Below are 20,004 nucleotides of genomic sequence, written 5' to 3' on the forward strand. Positions count from 1 at the left end.
TCTCCTATCCTGCCCAGGGCTCAGACTTCATCTGCATCACAAAGACTTTTTAGGAAACTGGAACAGCTGAGTTGCCAGCACAAGAAAATTTTGAGCAATAGCTGAACACTGTTGTAATAGGCATAGATTCAGCATGCAGCTTGATATTCTGGCAATCACTTCTCTTTGGGCTTGATGGACTATAAAGAATAGTTGGCCTCCCACAGTGGTTCATTTAAACAGACTTTTCAAAGGAGCCTCTCTTCCTCTCTCTCCATCTTTAGAGGAATAAGCATGCTGAAACACAGGAAGCAAAATGAAAAGTAGAGAAAAGAGAGAGAGAGAAATGGATGGATGGATGGAAGGGAAGAAGAGCCACAGACACAGAAAAGCCCAAATAAAGCCACTCCTGGGTCCCTGCTCCTCCACACTCAACCAGCAGCTTGCCTGGGAGCAATTAGGGAGACTTCTTATATGGATATGTGTGGGAGTAGAAGGAAAAAAAGGATGAATGCATTTTCTGTTTTTTTCCTTTGGACATCTGTCTATCTGGCAACAGGTACTTTTCCCACAGATAATCCTCTTTTCTATCTGTACATAGAATTGGAACACTTTTAGGCTGCTTAAGCTGAACCCGAATGGTCTGTTCCTGCTTGGTGGGTCTGGGTGAATGTTCTCTTCCAATTAACTTCATTCTGCATTGGTTACCTTGCTCCTAGAGCTACTGATGGACAGGTAAGTCAGAGGTTCTTAACACCACCAAGCAAAACAGAAGCCCTTCCAATTTTTCCAAATGATGCCAAGCATAGCAAGGAAGCTGCTGGTCCTCCCCAGTCCCTTGGTGCTGATAACAGATTTCCAGCCCAGGAGGGACACTTCGCTCTTGCTTTATAAAGGCTGCTGAGTTATCCCATGTGCTGAGAAAAATGCATTTGTGTGCACTGGCCTCATTTACAACAACACCATTGTCTGCAGCCGCTGAGCCCAGGCTGCCCCAGCTAATTAGCATGGAGAAATCAGCATTCTTGCTGCACCCCTGGTGTCACCCAGGGAAGAGGGACAGGCTGCCAAGCAGCTTCCCAGAGCTGTGCCCCTGTGCCAGAGGGAGGACTCTTCTCCTGCTTTTGTGCAGGGCTTTGTGGGTTTACATTCGCAGTAGGACACAGGAACTTCTGCTTGCTGAAAGCAAGCAGGTCAGGGTGAGCTGCTGCAGCACCTGGGACATGGCAGAGCTGGTGTTAAGTGCTTGGTCTAGGACTGCAGCAAGCAAGGCCAACAAGGAGCCTCTAGCTTTTTTTTTTTTCCCCATCTCACAGTACAGCTGACAACCAAGTTATTCAGGCTGCTGGAGCCTGTCCAAACATCTTTTATCCTAGCTGCATTCTGCTTATTTAGGGATAAAGAGATCCCAAAAGCTTTGATAAAGCTGCCCATCACCTGCACAGGCTTCTTATTGACGAGGTCACCAGAAGAGCACATCTGCATGCCCCTTTTCTACTTCCTAGATCAAATGAAAACAGAAAGAAAAGTCTTCTTTCTTATTCTAAAGAGAGAAGCTCCTGGAGCAAGGGGAACATGGAAAGCCCCATGGACTGTGCCAGCAGCTCTTTGATTAGTATTGCCAGCACACACTTGAACAGATGCACATATGGTTTCCTGGCTATAGAGACGGACAATTCAGATTTCGTTACCCCTCCCCTTCAGCTCCCAAGAGTAGTATTAACCACAGGACACACCACACAAACCTCTGTGTAACACACTGACCTCACAGAAAAGTCTTCATACAGCTGTGCTCAGCAGCTCAAGGAAGGGGACACAGAACAGTCTGAAGTCACTCCTAAAATCAAGCCCATTGGTTCTGGGAAAGAGGGCTGAGGCTCCACCAGGCTTTAAATATTGGCTGCACTCTTATGGTAGTGGCCTTAGAATCACATGGGCAGCATAAGGAACAATCCACACAAGCAAGAAAACAGTTTCCCTTTGCTCCAACAGCAAAGACCCCAAGCAATCGTTATAGCAAACTCTTCTTCAGAATATTCCACATTGATCCAATTCAAATGTTTATGTCTTAATCAGTGACAGACGTACTACAACTCACACAAAGTTATTACTGCACAAACCCTGAAGAGCCTGTTTGTAGTCCCAGGACCATAGTATGATTCCCAAGGAAAGAAAGCACACACCTTGCAAGACGCAGGGAGAGGATAGAACCCTGTCCTGCTCAGCTTCAGCTTGCATCCAGTGAGCCTGGTGAGTTCACAAGCATTCACCGTGCTGAATCATTCTGACTGTGCAAAAGGTTTCAGAATATCAACATAATAAAACTGTCAGGCCCAAGATGAAAATATTTCAACAAAACACCAACAGTAACTATAGGAAGACACTGAATATTTATTTGATTTACCATTAACTCAAGTGACAAGTCAGATGAGCGTTCTAATTGCATCCATGAATAAGCTGCTCTCATGAATGGCTTCAGATCTGCAAGGAAATAATCCTTTGTGAATTGATCCTAATGCACAGAGAAGCTTTTAAAGAGTAATCAAATTTAGCAAAAAGCTGTATGTGTAGTCATTGCTGCTCTTCAGCAGTATTAGTAGGTCACATACTCAAATAGGTGTAACCTCACAGAATTCAAAAGGAATGCTTTTCCAAATAAGAGGCACGCACACAGAAGATTGCCTGTAGCAGCAGAACAAGGTTACAAAAAAATACCCTTTTGGGACAAAAATCTGCTGTCTCAAAACAAACCAGTCTGCATTCCCAGGAACTCTCCATGAATCAGTGAAGTCTCATGAATGTTTGCTCCTCTGTGGGGCTGTATAGAGCAGGATCCCACCCAGGCAATGCAGCCCTGTTGGAGCCAACCCAGCTTTCCTTCTGCAAGCTCTGTGTCACACAAATCCTCTCCAGTTCTGTGTCAGGAGCAAGCAGCCAGAGAAGAGGTGGCTAACTCAGAGTCCCCATATATTAAGGACACATTTTTTGCATCAAAACCCTCTTCCAAATGAAAATGACTAAGTGAAGCTGCAAGGCAGGGACCACAAGCTAAAGAGTTCCTGCTCTTTACAACTTCAAGTGGAAAAGAAAGAAGGTTTAGGAAGGCAAAATTTGCATTCCTGACACCTCCCACTGCATGAGGCTGGACTTCAGACATTTTATAAGCAATTCATAAAAGAGCAGAACAAATCAGGGAGACACTTGATAAAATCAATTTAAACACTGCAATATTTATAAACATATTTTCATGTAAGTTTCCAAAGATAATCTAGCACCATTCAAGAACCAAACAATGATCTGAGATAATCTATAAGTTTTTATTATGATTTTTTTTAAACAACTTTATGAAAACAGGTTCTGAAGGTACAGAACTATTTTTTGAAGTTGAACTGCTTAGAAACAAAGAAGCAATATAGTTTCTTCCATAAAAAGCAACACATCTCTTCAGTTTCATTCTGCAGACAGGGACTATTAGAAACAGATTCTTACAAAGCTTATTGTAAGTCACCAGGATACTAAAGTGCCTCTTAATTATCTCTTCCTAGTTGCCACGTACACTCTCAAAAGAACATGACGCTGGCAAAGGCTTGTTGTTTTAAGAATTTCTTTGTTTTAGGAATCAAGTACAAGCTGTATAGGTCACTTGTGTGGTCACACAGTTTAAACTGATATCGAAGTGTCTTAACTACAGGGGTGCTGTTCATAGTTTTCAGAACAGCTATAGTCCACGGCCTAAGATTATCCATGCACTGGTAACCACAAAATAGTGTTTCTTCATATCGATATTCAGGATACTTAGGCAAAATGAAAATGTAAAGATTATTTGTGAATGCAAGTGTATTTTAATTCAAGCTGAGCCCAGTATTAGTCTTGTAAATAAGTATTCTTCCAGGATGTCCTTAAATATATAGGCAGAAACTGTCTGGGATGGTAAATAATTCATCACTGTTTCTCTGAGGAGGCCACATTATATATTTTTTTCTTCCCTTCCCCCTCACCTCACCCCAATTTGGGTTTTAACTTCTTTTATTTATTTTACACGAGTTTTAAATGACTGTTTTGAGATTAGAAATGTTAATCTTTAAAGAACAAAATGGCAACAAAGATGGTAACTTTCTTTATACAGTAATATTAACAATAAAAATACTTAAGTAACAAATATGTACTTATTAATTCTGAGAAAGAATACTACAAGCACATAATCTCTGCACATTACTTAAAAGTCCATAGTTCTTAAAACAATTACTCAAGTATCAGTACTGATAAGAACTCCTGTGCAACAGAAAATGAACTGCAGATCAGTCTTGGGACAAAAGGTAAGCATCCAATTCCTGGCACTTAAAGCAAGCAACACTGTCTAACACCCACTCTCGAGTCACCACGATGACATTATTCTTCTGCTGGATGGCTGCAAGACAGTGACCCAGGATAAAAACAATTATAAATTAGGCAAAGCAAATTTAAAGTGATCTTACTGATATCTTTCACAGGAAACTGTATGTCTTGACCCCTTAAAGGCCTTGATTAAAAAAAACAAGAATCTAAAAACAGCAGTGTGACACTACTATTCCTTTTAACAGTGCTGGCTGTATTGCTGCTCTATTCACCTGCTCTCTACCTCTCTGATATCTAACTATTAAAAACACCGAGGTGCTAAAGACACTCAACATGTACCATGAAACAATCCATGACAATAAGTAGTCTTACCTTCATAACTTGTGCCTTCCATCCAAGCATCTGGCTGCACAACAACAACAGCAGTGGAATTCTAGGATTCCAAGATAAGAAATGCTACTGTTACCTGTCCGTCTTTAAAACCTACCATCAGTGAGTGGTAACAGAGTGATAACTGGGCTGATTCTGCTTCTTCACTTTGGGAGTGGACTTCAAGAGGTGGTGAAAGGAGAACATAATTTTTTCTCCCCCTCCCCTGTTATTTTTCTCCAGGAATACTGTGCCTAAAGTTCAGGATTCTTGCACTGGAAAGTGAGAGTCAGTGTTTATTTCTGTAGAGAAGCATAGAATACTTGGATTCATCTTTGACAAACCTATGAAGGCCACATACCCTTTCAACATGTACTTTAATTAACGTGGTGAATGGTGTGTAGCTAAGCACAACATTCATTTAACACTTACTACTTTGTGAGTGAACAGATGAAGTTGTTTCACTACAGAGGCACCACAAAGCTCCAACATCCATTCCAAATGTCCTGGAGGAGGAAAAAACAAACAAAACAAAAAGACAGTCTTACAGATAAATAGTCTTACTACAGTGCTCTACAAAAGGAGAGAGAAATTAGATAAAAGGCCTATTTTGAAGTACAGGAGAACCAGCAGAGCATCTTCCCGATGCACCTGCTGAGATCACCTGAAATGAGGAGAACACTGTTTCTGTTCTATCGGTATCTCAAATAAGTACTTTAGAATTATCAGGGTAAAGAAGGAACAAGAGTTTCTGAGAGGTCAAATACAAAACCCGATGAATGCATGAAGTCTTCCTTCACATCTTTATATTTTAAATAAATATTTCAATAATGAGAGTTTATTCAGTTCCACCAAAAATCACATACCTGTAGACATACCAGTGAAAGGTCCATAGCAGCAGATCTCAAAGTCTTTAAAGATCTGAAAAACAAGGAATGTGTTAACAATACACATACGATATGTTTACAGGACAACATCTACAGCATGCTTATTCCACTGCACTTCCAGGACTCAATGATCTAAGCACTGTTTTGCAAAGCTTAACTAAAGCGTTTTTGTGTGAGATTCTTTTGTTTTGCATGTTATTAAAAATAAATCAAGCTCATGCTATTCTAGACTGACATTATAAAAAGATATCATCCACTCTAAGTACAGAAAGTCACTTTCATACATGAGATGTGAGCTCTACCAGTGGCACTGAAAAATACACTCAATTTGTACAACTCTATACATTATAGAACTGGAAAATGTTCCAGATAGGCAGGCTACAACATATCTTGAACAGTCATGTCCAGACAGGAGTTTCTTCCTTGATATGCTCATACCTTTTCAGCCAGACTTTGCCTAGCTCTCTTAGGACCTTGGTGGTTTCTGCCATTGATTACATCTCCTTTAACTTCAAAGTTCTCCTGGAACATGACATAAACAAGCAACCTTAAGTCAGAGACTGAGAACACGTTCCTGGTCAGAGTTCCGGGTAGAACAGGAGAAATCTATTAAGATAGCAGAACTGGAATCTTTCACTTTTCTTCATATACTTAATTCTAAATGTTTTCAAGAAAGAATAATAGCAGTACTGGAACTTCTGAAGCATCCTACAATATCTAAAGAAACACACATCATAGTAAAATGATACAAAGATATGGCAAACGGTATAGAATCAACAAAACAATTTACCTCATCCAGTATTCTGCCTTCTTTTAAAGACTGAATTATCCCTAAACAAAAAGATCAGAACAGGACAAGTTATTCTATTAAGCAAAATTTGATACCATTCAGAAGACACAGATGCTTGATCTTACTGCTGTGTTAATTTGAATATGCTGACATAATATTCAAGATATGTAAATATGTATATTTTTTCCTATGTATATGTTTTAATTGGAACAACAGGAGAGTACATTTGTAGTAGAAGGACAGAGACTACTTTCCTTCAAAATAACTTATACTCACACTGGTAACTAACCACCCATTTTCTTCCTGCAATACCCAGAAAGTACTTCAACGTCCGTTCACATACCAGCTCCTCATCTGCAAGGTAAATAAGATCAAAGCAATCTTTCAGTTTTGCCACTAGTGAAAAGCACCTCAGATAGTTCATATCTAAAAGCAAAAGAATCATGCTAAGTGAGGCAAGGGAAATATTAAGACCAAAGACCAGACAGGCTCAGAAATTCTAGAACTTTTTTTTTTTTTTTTTTAAGCTAGTCAGTAAAGATAAAAGTCAAGGAAAGGAATGAATACTATCACAACACAGGACACTGAGGATTCAGTGCCTAGCGTTCGCATAAACATTTATATGACTAGCTGTCTTGGCTCCTCTTCTGCTCTACTGACACAGGTACAACTTTCAGAAGGCAGTCTATCCTATCTGTATTTGTATGAAGGCAGAACAACGTAGCTCTTCAAAACAATATGGTCATACTGTTTATGATATGCTTGGAGAAAAACACAAAAACAATTCCATTGATGAGGAATAACAGGACTTTCCGGCTCCCTTTTTGAATTGGCTTTTAAAGGCAGCAATGTATCACTCAAGGGACTGTATCCAAACATCAGCTACCCAGAAGTGCTTCTGTGACAGAACGTAGCATATCCACATTCAGATTTGGGCCAAAATATTTTGCTCTAATAACTTTTTAAAAGCACAAAAGGAAACAAAACACTCCTTCACTGATTCTGTGAAACAGAATTATAGATTTGTATACCCAAATGTAAATAAACAAAAAATTATGAACAACATCTCCTCTAACATTTAAATTTGTTGCCAAACCATCTGCTTCTTGCTTAGTTGTTAGTCAGTTGTTTTTACTTGTGTAAACTTGGGGTTTGTTCACATCTCTCCCAACAAACCTGTTTTCATTACGACATGGGTTGTTCCATCAGTTATGTGATTAGAGAAAGCGCTCTGAGTTTTTCTGGCAAACTTCTGGACCATCAACTGAAAAGCAGTTAGAAAATGGACAGCTAGCAAAACATGTTGAGATAAACAAGCCATTCCAGATCATAGGAAAATAATGTGGTTACTTTATATAAATGTTTTTTTTTATTTGTGTTAGCACACAGAATGTACAGCTCTGCTAAAGACTTCATAAAAGCCACTCAACAGGCTAAGGAACTCTTGATCAGTAGTTTGTGTACCAAAAGCCATATAGCCTCCTATAAATGCTTTGCAGAAACATTAAGGTACTTACTGATGGTTACAAAACATATTAAGAATCAGTAACTAGCATGAATGTTTCCACAATACTATTTATAGTATTATAAGTAGAAAATAAATAAAAAATTCCATTCTCATCCTGCTTCGTACAGAAGATTCAAGAAATGCTAAGCAGCAAAGACTAATATATTTATCAGGATCATTAGTAATTTCAGATCTATTCATTACAGAAATCCTCATTATGGAGTGTAAAGACTATTTCATTATTTGTGATTACATTCTTAAGCCAGGTAAATTTTGGGGAAAAAAAAACCCCAATGACTATACACTTCTTTTACTAAATGAGAATTAATTCCAAAAGCTGACTAAATTACAACTGTGGTTCGGAATTGAGCAATATTAGAACAATATGGTATTTATGAAGCTGACAATTAGCTTTTATGATCTTCGTATGCATCTTACTTTAGAAATTTTTAGAAGAGCAGGCATTGCAACATTTGTTTGCCAAGACATTCTAATAACTCCAAAACATGTTTTGGAATAACACATTTTCCTCCTAGACAGTAGGAAATCTCCTAAAATGCTCAGAGTTCTCCAAGCTTCATAGTGCTGTTTTTAGGCCTCATTCTTCATATTTCTGGTTACCACAGTTACAAACAGTAATTCCTGTAATATTAGTTTCCTGTATAGGATCTAATCTCTACATTGAGGACTACAACAATCAATGGGTATATTAACAGCAAGTCTCTAAGCATTCCAAAATATACTCACATGTTCACTCTGGTTCAGACCGGATGCCACAATTGACATTTCTGTCCTGTGAGTCATACCTGAACTTGCAGCATTTTCTTTCCCAGCTGAATTGTACAGTACAGATGTAGGAAAACATATACTTCTCTTTGATTTACATATTTGAACATTGCTTTTGTTATCACTCTGAGATACAGTGGAACTGTTTGTTGCTTTTGCTGTTTGAGGGCAAGGATGCTTTATAGAGGAAGAAGAGCTATTTGGATTCCTGGTCACATTTACACACAGATCTGGTAAAACAGATTTCTTACTTAGCTTGGTCTCAGGGTCATGCTCAAACACATTTTCTAGAGGAAAAGAAAAATTAAACTTTTAAATAACTTCACATTTCTTTCATTCATAGTGGAGAGCTGTTGTGTCACCTTTTAAATTTACATGCTGGAATAATCTCCTGTGCTTATTTATTTGCTTATTGTTCAGCATTTCAGATACTGTCATTTACAAAAGTAAGATTTCAGTTAACATATCATGTGGCTAGAACATATTATTAAACAGGCCATGAGCAAAATTGCACTATTTAGTGTATTACACTAAATACTACATTACCATATCTGTGTTCAGAAGCAGTAGAAAGGCATTTATTTGAGAGTTGGAAGGTGCCTGTAACTTGTAAGAAACTGACAATAATTCTAATCAGTTTAGGCTTTTACGAAGCAGAAGTCTGTATTCTAGCATAAAAAAAGTAAAATCATATTGCATTAATTTTCTACTCTGAAGAAAACTAATCATTAATTTGCTGAATTCATTATCCAACATTCTATTTGTAGTTGTTATCTATAATAGTTTTGTTTACTGGGTTTAGCAATGTCACATTTCAAAAATCTGTTCTATGAACCAACAGAATACTCTCATTCTGCAGTAAAATTCATGCAATTCAATGATCCTTATTAACTGAATGTTGATTAAAGACTAACCAACCAGTCTCTCAGTTTTAATTACACTATGATTATTTTCAGCTTAAAACATTAACAAGATACAGTAGCACCACAGTAAAAACTATACACAGTAAAGGCACGATAAGTCACTAAATGGCTTTGCATTCCAGGTTTTCCTTGATATTTACCTGTTTCTTGTCTCATCTGCTCCATTTCAAGTGTTCCTCCACTACTGGAATGTGGCAGTTCCCTATATAGGGGCAATTCCTCAGTGTCCTGACTTCCATGCTGCTTTAGCACTGCTTCAAGTACAGCCATTTCTTGTTGTAGCTTTTTTAGGTTATTCTGCATAGCATTTTTCTGCTGCAAGTGATACACAATTGTGCCAATGTTAGCAAATTCAGTTTTCAACAGTATGATTAATTTTTTCAAATACTTTGTAAAATACAAGAATAATTTTGAATTACTCATTACTACATGCTCAGAAGACAGCTGTAGTGCTTTTAGTGTAATAAATAATGAACATAGGCTGTATCAAAAGAAAATAATATTTGAGAAGAGATACTGTGCTAGATAAGCTTTTCAACAGACAGCACTTTTTAAGTTTCACACATGTATTATTCTGTAATATTGATATTGAATGCTTTTTTAATATTACCCATAAAAGGTAAAGACTATGCCTCTAAATATAAAGACAAGATTTGCTGGTCTACATTGTCACTAATTACTGTAAATCACCATCAAAAAAAGACAAGTGTAGGAAATTCTGAGGCTTCCATCAGTGGTCAAGTATGGAGATTTATTAACAAGCATCTCCTGCAATTAAGCACCGTAATCGATACCACAGAACAAGTTAAATCCATTGCAATAGAATGCCACCATGGAAAACAGCAGGAAAAATAATGGCATAGAAGCAGCTCTACAGTTCTTGATTAATTAAGTTTTACTATGGTTAGGAATATAACCTAGCTGCACAAAGAATCATACTGAAAGCTGTTTCCCACTGCACCAACTTTGCAGCTCTTGCTTATATCCCAGAATGCACACTAGCCAACTATACTGGTAACATACAAAAACCACTTCTGAAATGCAGAGCATAAGCTCACCTGTGTAGAAAGAATTTCACCCTGAGAAAAGTGTTCATGTGCATCCTCTAGGTGACTTGTTTCACCGTTGTACCCAGATGCTTCACCTTGAAGGAAAGAAAATCCAAGTTAGTCAGAAAAGAAAATCCAACAACCACCACCCACAATTTCTCTTATTGCACAGCCCTCTTAGCCAACTGCTAACTGTAAAGATAAGTCTTTCACAACCCTCTTATTTTAAGTGAGAAGCAAAGATCTACTTCAAATAAACATTCCAAAGAATACCATGTCACACGTATGGCAAAATAAGCAGAAGTCAAGGTAAATGGTTGTAACAGTAATGAGAGTGTTAAATATTCAGAAGTCATTAAAATATCAAAACAAGTACTTCAACAAACATCTCATCTGCAGTAATAGCTTAGGTAGAACCTATGAAACTCTGCTGATAGATCCAAGCATTGCCATTGCATCAGCAACACTAGTATTTCCACTCAAAAATTAATTCCAATCAAACAGGCTCTAGCTGTCCTCTGGGGCCTAGCCTATTCATTTTTTCCCCTGAAAAAGGAATTTTACTACATTAATTTTAAGGAATCAGTCACCAAGGACTGATTTTTTTTTTCAGTCCTGACTGTTCATAGATGATACATTACTTTACAAAAGCAAGCACACAAATATGAAGTTCCCATGCAAACATCAAGAACCCAATGATATCACTAACACAGCTGAAGAGATAAAAATCTTGGTTTGTACCTAGGTTTGCCCCCACGTTTGGATCTTCTGGGTACTCATCACTGGAGCTATTTTTTCTTCTCTTCAGCCCTCCACTGCAACTCTGAAGACCTTCTTTACTCTTATTTACATTGCTCACTTGTATCAAAGTTTTCTTCAGCTCCTGTGCTCCATCAACCAATTCTTCAGACATGTTGGACTGTGATGAAAATAAGTTCACAGAGCATTCCGACTCCTGGCTTGGCGAAACACACTCATTGTTTAGGGCAGCATCAAGTGTTTTCTGCTCATTATTTTCATTATGACATTCACTGCCGGACAACATGCTCAGATTTGCTGAAGACTGGACCACAGATGTAACCTGTTTTTTGATCTGCAAAGGCGTGCTTACTGATTTGCCAAACATTAATTCCTGAAAACATGGTAAATCTTCATCCTCACTAGATTCTTCATCTGAAGATTGCAGTTTCTGGACTCTTTTCCGAGACTTTCGAATACCTTCAGAACTTGGCTTACAACTAACAACTGAGTCATTTGCTTCTTTCACCAGGGCGACACTTCTTTTTACAAACACAGCAGATGTGTCTTTCCTATTAGTTACATGAAAGCTGGTGCTTTCTTCAGTATCATTGTCAGAGCACAGTAAGCCATCAGGGGTTTCAGACAGATCTGTAAATTCACTGCGGCCTTTAAGAGATTCTTCTAGTGCCTCTCTACCTAAATACTCTGACAATCCTGTGCTGACAGTTTCGATTACTCGCTCTTCATTGCTCTTTACCAGACTTCTCCCTCTTTTGCTACTTTCTTTTTCAGTGACTTCGCAGTTGAATTCAGCTGGATTTTGTTGACAAGCTGTAGGAAAAACCATTGGACTGAGCTGAGAATGTTGCATCAGTTCTTTGCCATCAACTTCAGCCTTTTCCACTTTATTGCTTTCTGAACTGAAGTGTGTTTCACTGACTGTGTTCATGTCTGTTCTTTGGAATGCATGCTCTTCTGTATTACTCTGATCACTTTGACTTCTACTGCTTCTGATTGGATTCAGTCTCAGTTTGCTTTCTACCCTTATGTCAGCTGACAATGTCTCTTCACTTCCCTGCTCTCCCTTTTGTGGTCTGTTTCTGCCTTCATTCCTAGCACCATGCATTCTTACTGGTGGTGTAGGATTCCCATGATTTGTGACCTTTGAAACATCTTCCTGATTCTTCATAGGGTGCACACATTCAGCATTGCTGACAAAGCACGACACAGGACTAACATAAGAAGATTCACAGGTCTTAAACTTCTCACAAACACTACTCGGATCTTCAGCAGTTTTCTCTTCTTGTAAGTTTTCTGTCTTTAAATATTCACTATGCCTTTTTTCTACCCGATCAAGACATGGAGTATTTTGTTCAGACGCAACAACATTTGTAGTACATGCCTTCACAGGAGTAGGATAAAGACTAAAAGACTGCCGCTTTGAACTCCTAAATATATTTCGCAGATACTGTGTGTCTAACTCACTGTCTTCAGCCTCTGTGGTCAACTCTGAAGCATTTTCAGCCATTGGTGACTTTCCAATTCTGAAGTCATCAGGAACATTCTGTGAGCAGCACCCTTTGTCATGAGGAAAAGTAGTACATGACCCAGACCTCTTCTCTTCAGTCAGGATGGAAGCAGTGTGCAGAACAGTCTTTGAAGGAGACTGCTGGAGGGAAAGTCTACCTAGCATTTCACCTTGAGAACCTGCTTTGGGTGAAGGGAAATTAAAATCTGAATGTTGACAAGTAAATATAGGACTGAAGAGACTTCTGTTTTTTGCCATATCAGCTGAATTATTTGGACTAATCTGTATTCCATTTGCCTTCAGATCAGCACCATTCTGATCAGCAAGCGATATGTAACTCAATATACCCTGCTTCTTCCCTGGGTCTCTGCACTGGGAATCGTGAACTAACACATTCCTTTCAGCTCCAAAGACAGACCCTTCTGGAACACTGTCAGAATTTCTTGCTTCCTTAAGTCTTATTTTTCCTGTTTCTTTCGTGATCTCTTCAGAAAGTAGCTGAAGCCTCCTGCTGCGTCTGACTTGTCTTTGCTCACCATCAACTTTGCTTGGTTCTTCACTGCTTGGATAGCTATCAATCAGTGACTCAGCTGGATCAAAGGAACCTGGGTTTCTATCAACTAAGTGTATAGCAGACTTGATTCTAGTTGAACGCCTGCATCCTTTTGCTGCAGAGCATGTATTCTTAGCACTCTTCTTATCAGAGTTATTCAGTACCAGTTCTCCGTCAGACTGCTTGCCTGACACGTTTTCAGTAGCATTTTTCCACTTTAATCCTCCTTCCTCAAATTCTGCTTGCGTACAACCCTTTCTTTTTTCAAGGAGGGGATTCTCCTTGACCGCAGAATTTTCATCACATTTTTTCTTCTTGGCATCTCCAAGGCTGGAGTTAATACCCTGAGGACATCTATCTACCTCTTCCAGGTCTTTCTTCTTGACAAAGTCTTCAGGCTGAAGGACACGGGCAGGCTTCCTTTTTCGTTTTAGTCCATCTTTTCTGGAACTATTCAAGCACTCCTCTTCTACAGCCACATCTTCTTTTTTTGTAGCAGGCAAAATGTCACTCAAGATAGTAGAGGGATTAGACTTCCTCCCTCTCTCATATGTTTTCCCAAATATTTTGTCATTGATGCTATATGTTGTTTGTTTTGGCCATCTCTTGTTTCTTTCAACCACTGCAAATTCCACAGAATCTACTATAGGGTTGGTCCTCTCTGAAATACATGAATCTTTATCTGATAGAGAAATATCTCCTTCGCCTGAAGCATCAGTTACTTCAGCAGGATCATTCTGGGATGAACTGGAAGACAGAATTTCATTGCTTTTTGAAAACCAATCATTGACTTTCTGAATGCTTTGCTTCAGTCTCTTCCTAGAGACCTCATGAAGGGTAGGACAGTGATGTATCTTTGGCTGGAGTAGTTTCTCCACAGGAGGTTCTTTCTCAGGTAAAGAATCATTCATGGGTTCGTACATTTCTACATCTTCCACACTTGGCATACAAATATCCTTTTCTTTTATCTTATGCAGACTATTTTCTGAGCTATATTTTAAGTCAAGCTCTTGGTTTTTACTACTGCACTGAGTTTCCTCTGCATCCATCTCTTCATTCTTAGAGAAAGGTGTGTCATTATTCTTTAAAGGACTGACATTACCCATTCCATCACACTGTTCTGTGAGTAGGTCTGCATCAAAAACATTTAAAGGAGAACTCTGGCCCTCAATTGTGTTTACTTGGTTAGATTTGACATGTTCACCGATGTTTAAAATGCGTTTCTTGCTCAAAGCTTCCTTCAAGAAATCAGTTTCACCTGAAGATTCATAAATGTTATAAATTATTAAGCCCTATTTTAAATGCATGAGAACGCCAACAAGCTTAATAACTTCCGATTTTAAGAACTGCTCTTGTTTCCCTCCAAAAGAAAACATTACACTGAACAAACCTCTCTCAAGAAAAAGGTAAAAAATATCAAATAACATGACATACTTTCATCCAACTCCTTACATGAATTACTGGATACTTCTCTCAATTTATGTTGCGAGGGATAACATAATGGTTTATGTAGAACAGAATTAGCTTTGCACTTAGAACCAAATAGTATTTTTCTTTCTGTCCCCCTGCACAAAACATCCATATCAAGCATATAGTTTACTGGCATTGCCTTGTATTACAAAGTTACTGGCTGTAGGCATCAAAAGAACTTCAGAATGCCATACTGCAAGAATATATATTTAATAATCTGAAAGCAAAATAATAACTTACGGCATTTCATTCAAGCTTTCCTCTCAATATTTCTGTCACTAAAATAATGAACATACCTATGACATCTGGTAAGATTATTTCTTTAGCAGCCAGCTTGAGTGGCTGTGTATTGCAAGAATTTCCACGCTTCTCAGCACTCTTAGGTTTTTCTAGCTCTTCCTTGTCTTCTAACCTGTTGGAAAGGTTTATGAAGGGGTAAAAAACAAACCAAAATCAAAACCACACATGAAAAAAAAACAAACACACAACCACAAAAAACAAAACAAAATTACATTTCCATTACAGAGGTAATTTCCATTATGTTCTAATAGGAGCCTGTACCTAAGTTTTCTCCTTTTTGTTCTTGGAAGTAGCCTTTGGAGAAATTGGGCTGCTCAGTAGACAATTGTGCATGATTAAACCTTGCTACAACTCGATTAAGAGTGCTGAGCTGTTATCTTCAAAAAAACACAAATTCTCAATGACATTTACTTACCCAGTACCACGTGCCAGTACAGAAAGCTCTTCAGATGAATCAGTACCTAAAAACAAGTTAGCTGTTAATTTTCTTTGGAACAGTTCAGATAAAGATTTCTTGTCAGATCCAGTTTTTATCATCACAGAAGCATGCGTGGTTAGTTTTTTACAGAAGTAGATGTCTTCAAATTTTATCAGACAAGATCAAGTTCAATTGACTTTAATTATCATCATTTCTATGTAAAAATACAGACCTCTGGTATAAAGTTGTGTTATCACATCCATGATGTTTTTAAATACAATAAATACTGGTAACAGAGTTAGCAAGAGCTTTAGTTTCCGATGTTCTACAGAAACAGCTGCCAGCACTTAGAATTTAAAACCGTAAGTCAGAGCAATATGCCTCAGATTCGTTGCTTGATAATAGCACAATGGGGGAAAACCAAACAAACAAACCCAAAAACCAAGGTAATGAATACAACCTGTTAAAATGAACACTTGCTATGTTGAAGGAACAGGGAACGAATCAGAAAAAAAAAACAAAAAAACCACTATGCACTGCATCTCTATCATTTCTTGCAGCACTCAGCATCAGATAGAGATATTTGAATTTCACATCTCATTCTTTAATATGATTAAGAAATAAAGCCTTAAGCACTAGCAAACAAGTCTGAATTTCAATGCCTTCTATTACTTTGCAAGTGTTATACGTTAGATCAAAAGGTATGCATGCATGTACTACAGCTCTTACCAAGCTCTATCAGTACACCCTTTTCACTGCGATGTTTCTGTTTTTTGCTTCTTATGGAACACCCTTCAACCCTGTTATCTGTAAGCTGTGGATCCACATTAGCTTCCCACTTACAGAAGAACAGAAATAAATAGTTATTAATAACAGTAGGCTATTAAAAAAGTTGGAACTACTTAAACTGCCTAGGGCAGGGCCTCTATACTAAATTCCAATGTACATAATTTATTATATTCATATCAGAAATGGAATTTACTACAAACTCCTCCAAAGCTATAATCATTAACAATTTTATCATACTTAATATCTATTCAATACCAGATAGACAAAATAATAATGATTAAGAACACACTCATACTGGAAAGCTGGGGAGAATCTATGTATATGCACATATTCCAAGTAAAAACAACAACAAACAAAAACCAGAGCAATTCAAAAATTCATTGCACACACACACACACACAAAAAGTCACCAAGGTATAGCTCTCTTGTCCATTTTCTTTAGCACTTTTCTTCCTGTTTCTGAAACCCTTACTCAGGATGACAGAACTGTTATTACCCAAGAGCTCAGCAGTAGCAGCATCTGTGGATGTTTTAGGAAAATAACAGCTGCTTAAAACTGAAAAGACAAAAAAGATGCAAAAATATTCCTCACACTTTGCAATAAAACATGTATTATTTATTCCTGTAAACAACTGCAATACTTACATTTTACTCCAGTGTCAAGCTCAAATGCACTGATAGCTTCCAACAGTGCTTCAATTAGTTGCTTAAATCTTGAATTTTCTTTGAGACTTCTGAAATAAAACCACCATGTGAAATGTTTCTAACAAAAATGAATGGGCAAGCTCTCAATAGTTCTCCAAGAATTTAGACTTAACAAGGAAAGAGCAAAACCACAAAGTAGAAAATGAACAACAAAAATCTTCTGCCAAGTAATACAATTCCCAAAACAGCCCACTCCAGAATTAAAACACTATCATAAAATAATAATAATAATAATAATAATAGCTACAATACTTTTCTTCACATATACCTAGCACAAAGAAACTAGTTGTAATAACTGAACAATAATACCATCTATACTTAATAGTAAAAAATCACAGTTCATTCAGTCAACTGTTTCTTTTTTGCTCTCCTGGGTTGGCCCTGCCTTCCCACCAGGTAATCAATCGCTGTTTCAAGCCATTACTTTATATTTCTGCTACAAGGCAATAATTCACCTTTTCCTTAGAGAAAACTTCTCATCCCCAAGTGCACTTGCAAAGATGCATTACCTCTTGGTAACTTCAGTCTTACACAGAGGACACTGGATTACACCTTTTTTCTTTTTGCTGAGGAGTTTAAACATACAGAACCTAGAGAAAAGAATAATCACAATGTACCACTTAGTAGATATTCATTATTATGCCGAATGCCTCCATTTTTGTTCTAATGTTAAGGTGAATTTGTTGATTCAGTTTGGCATATCTGTACAACTGCAGTTATTTCAGAATGGACTTTTCCCCTTTAGAAGTTATACTTTAGGTAATCAAAACACAGTATACATCATTAGCAGTGAGGAGAAGTATGCGTGGAGAATAAGAAGAGGTTGACTAGTAGGCACTATAATTTTAAGTTTGCAAACCTACCTGCAGAATATGTGAGCACATTTTGTTGAAACTGGCTCTTTTATTATATCCAAACTATAGGAAGAAAGATGAAAAAGGAAAACATAATTTCTGTGTTCTGGCTTGAAAATAGCAACAATACAAAATTCAGAAATACAGTGTTTTCTACCACAGACAAAATAAATCTAAGCAATTTGGTTAAACAGATGCAAGAGTCTTTTAAAAGACTATCATGCATCCTAAATAGCTAGGCTTGAACTGAAACCTATGCCTTTTTAGTATTTATCTGCATTTAAAGAGCTATGAACTGTGCTTAACTTTTAGAAACAAAAGACAAAGATCCAGGCTGGCTTGCAAACAATGCTCTAATCAGCTAACTTTTTCCCCCCACCTGGATAGAGCAATGATACCTTTGGGTTGTAATATACAAGAAATATTTACTGGAACACACTAACAAAAAGTACTTCCTGTCACACATTTACTCTTATCCATTAATATATTTTGTTTTAAGAAGGCTATTCTTTATGTTTTTCTCATGATCACAGTATTGACAAAATATTTGAACAGAAGAAAAAGAAAGAAAGACAAAGAGCACATTAATTAATTCTCTTAATGTCTACCAGACTGGACACTCCAAGTTCTTCTGCATGGCTGAAAGCACATTTTGCACATCTCCAATGGCAATCGCTGAAAAGTCCATCTTTCAGACCCCCAAACACTCTACAAACAAAAAGTAACCAGCATTATTTCTTATCTGTTGCATTCAATGATCATACTTTCTCCCAAATGTCTTTCCTATGATACATAAAATTACATAGGCCAACTGTATCCCGGGCTGCATCAACGTAGGGGTTGTTGTTGGAGGAGACTGTCCTTGGCCAAGTAGTGTCAGGACAAGGTAGAATAAGTCAGGTAGAAAAAATAAGGTTTAATACCAAAAGGAAAGATTTAGGTCAGATGTGAGGAAGAAATTCATTACTCAGAGGTGCTGAGGTCCTGGTGCTACTGGTCAGAGCAGTGTGGGTGCCCCATCCCTGGAGGTGCCCAAGGTCAGGCTGGATGCGACCCAGGGCAGCCTGATTTGGTGCGGGGCACCCAGCTCGTGGCAGGGGCTACAAAGTCCCACCCAAGCCAACCATTCTATGATTCTATCTTGACCAAGGCACATTCAGTTCAAATCCATCCAGCCTCACAGACCGAGGCAAACCAAACCAGGCTGACGGCAGCGGCATTCAGCAGCAATTCAGCAGCCGAGCCCACAAACACAGCCGAGAGCGGACGGAGCTTTCAATGCAGATGCGGCCACAAAGGAGCAGCAGCAGCACTGACCTGAGGAACCCCGGGCACCGTCCGGAAGCGATCACCACACACGTACAGCGCACCCCAGAACAAAGCCAAGCGCTGCAGGCATCGCGCGGCGGCACCTCAGGGCTCTGCAGCAGAAAAGGCCCCAGAAACAGCCGGCTCCGAAACGAGCGAACAGCCGGCTCCGAAACGAGCGAACAGCCGGCTCCGAAACAAGCGAACAGCCGGCTCCGAAACAAGCGAACAGCCGGCTCCGAAACGAGCGAACAGCCGGCTCCGAAACGAGCGAACAGCCGGCTCCGAAACGAGCGAACAGCCGGCTCCGAAACGAGCGAACAGCCGGCTCCGAGACGAGCGAACAGCCGGCTCCGCTCCTCGGCCGCCTCTAGCGCGTCACATTTCGCGCCCTTTCTGTTAATGCAGACACCGACGCATTAGAGAACCAATCCTGAGCTCAGTTTGTATCACGTGGTCCCAGAGGCACCATCCTATTCGCTTATTTTCTGGAGCCTGTCGTTCCCTATCCGGCCACAGTGAGGCGGGACAGGAAAGAGCGTGTTTGATTGGTTGTGCCGGACTGCCCTGCTCCGGAAGAGGAAGGGCATTGTGGGAGTCTCGGAAGTGCGTGCCTGCTGGCACGATGCCCGCCCACTTATTTCCGGCCTCCCTGGTTGTGTTTATTGTTGTCGTTTTAGCGCACCTGGTTCCGCCCCTCCCGCCCAATCAGA

At 38.9% G+C, this 20,004-nt stretch overlaps 1 protein-coding gene across 11 annotated transcripts; it reads right to left on the reverse strand.

Annotated features, from left to right (window-relative positions):
- Positions 1–3,277: 3,277 nt before the first annotated feature.
- On the reverse strand, positions 3,278–19,663 carry BRCA1 (BRCA1 DNA repair associated). Of its 11 annotated transcripts, none has more exons than XR_014940785.1 (21): positions 19,301–19,663; positions 18,592–18,691; positions 17,993–18,046; positions 17,639–17,719; positions 17,070–17,158; positions 16,823–16,980; positions 16,365–16,473; positions 15,633–15,678; positions 15,214–15,329; positions 11,367–14,705; positions 10,635–10,720; positions 9,717–9,891; positions 8,615–8,940; positions 7,537–7,624; positions 6,637–6,714; positions 6,361–6,401; positions 6,009–6,092; positions 5,550–5,604; positions 5,116–5,189; positions 4,802–4,958; positions 3,278–4,387 (listed from the first exon to the last, which is right to left on the reverse strand). XR_014940785.1 is itself a non-coding variant. In XM_015886047.3 (21 exons), the coding sequence occupies exons 2-21, from the start codon at positions 18,669–18,671 to the stop codon at positions 4,278–4,280; spliced, it is 5,202 nt and encodes a 1,733-aa protein (XP_015741533.2). In that variant the 5' UTR covers positions 18,672–18,691; positions 19,301–19,663; the 3' UTR covers positions 3,278–4,277. The 11 variants fall into 11 exon arrangements, 9 of the variants coding, with proteins under 9 accessions (XP_015741533.2, XP_085388529.1, XP_015741532.2 ...); XM_015886047.3 differs by lacking the exon at positions 4,802–4,958 and adding an exon at positions 4,687–4,747 and having other exon boundaries at positions 16,835–16,944; XM_085532403.1 differs by lacking the exon at positions 4,802–4,958 and adding an exon at positions 4,687–4,747 and having other exon boundaries at positions 16,823–16,944.
- Positions 19,664–20,004: the final 341 nt, after the last annotated feature.

The sequence above is a fragment of the Coturnix japonica genome, unplaced genomic scaffold (genome assembly GCF_054131305.1).
Source record: "Coturnix japonica strain WE unplaced genomic scaffold, WE-NBRP24 Scf049, whole genome shotgun sequence".
Lineage (NCBI taxonomy): Eukaryota > Metazoa > Chordata > Aves > Galliformes > Phasianidae > Coturnix > Coturnix japonica.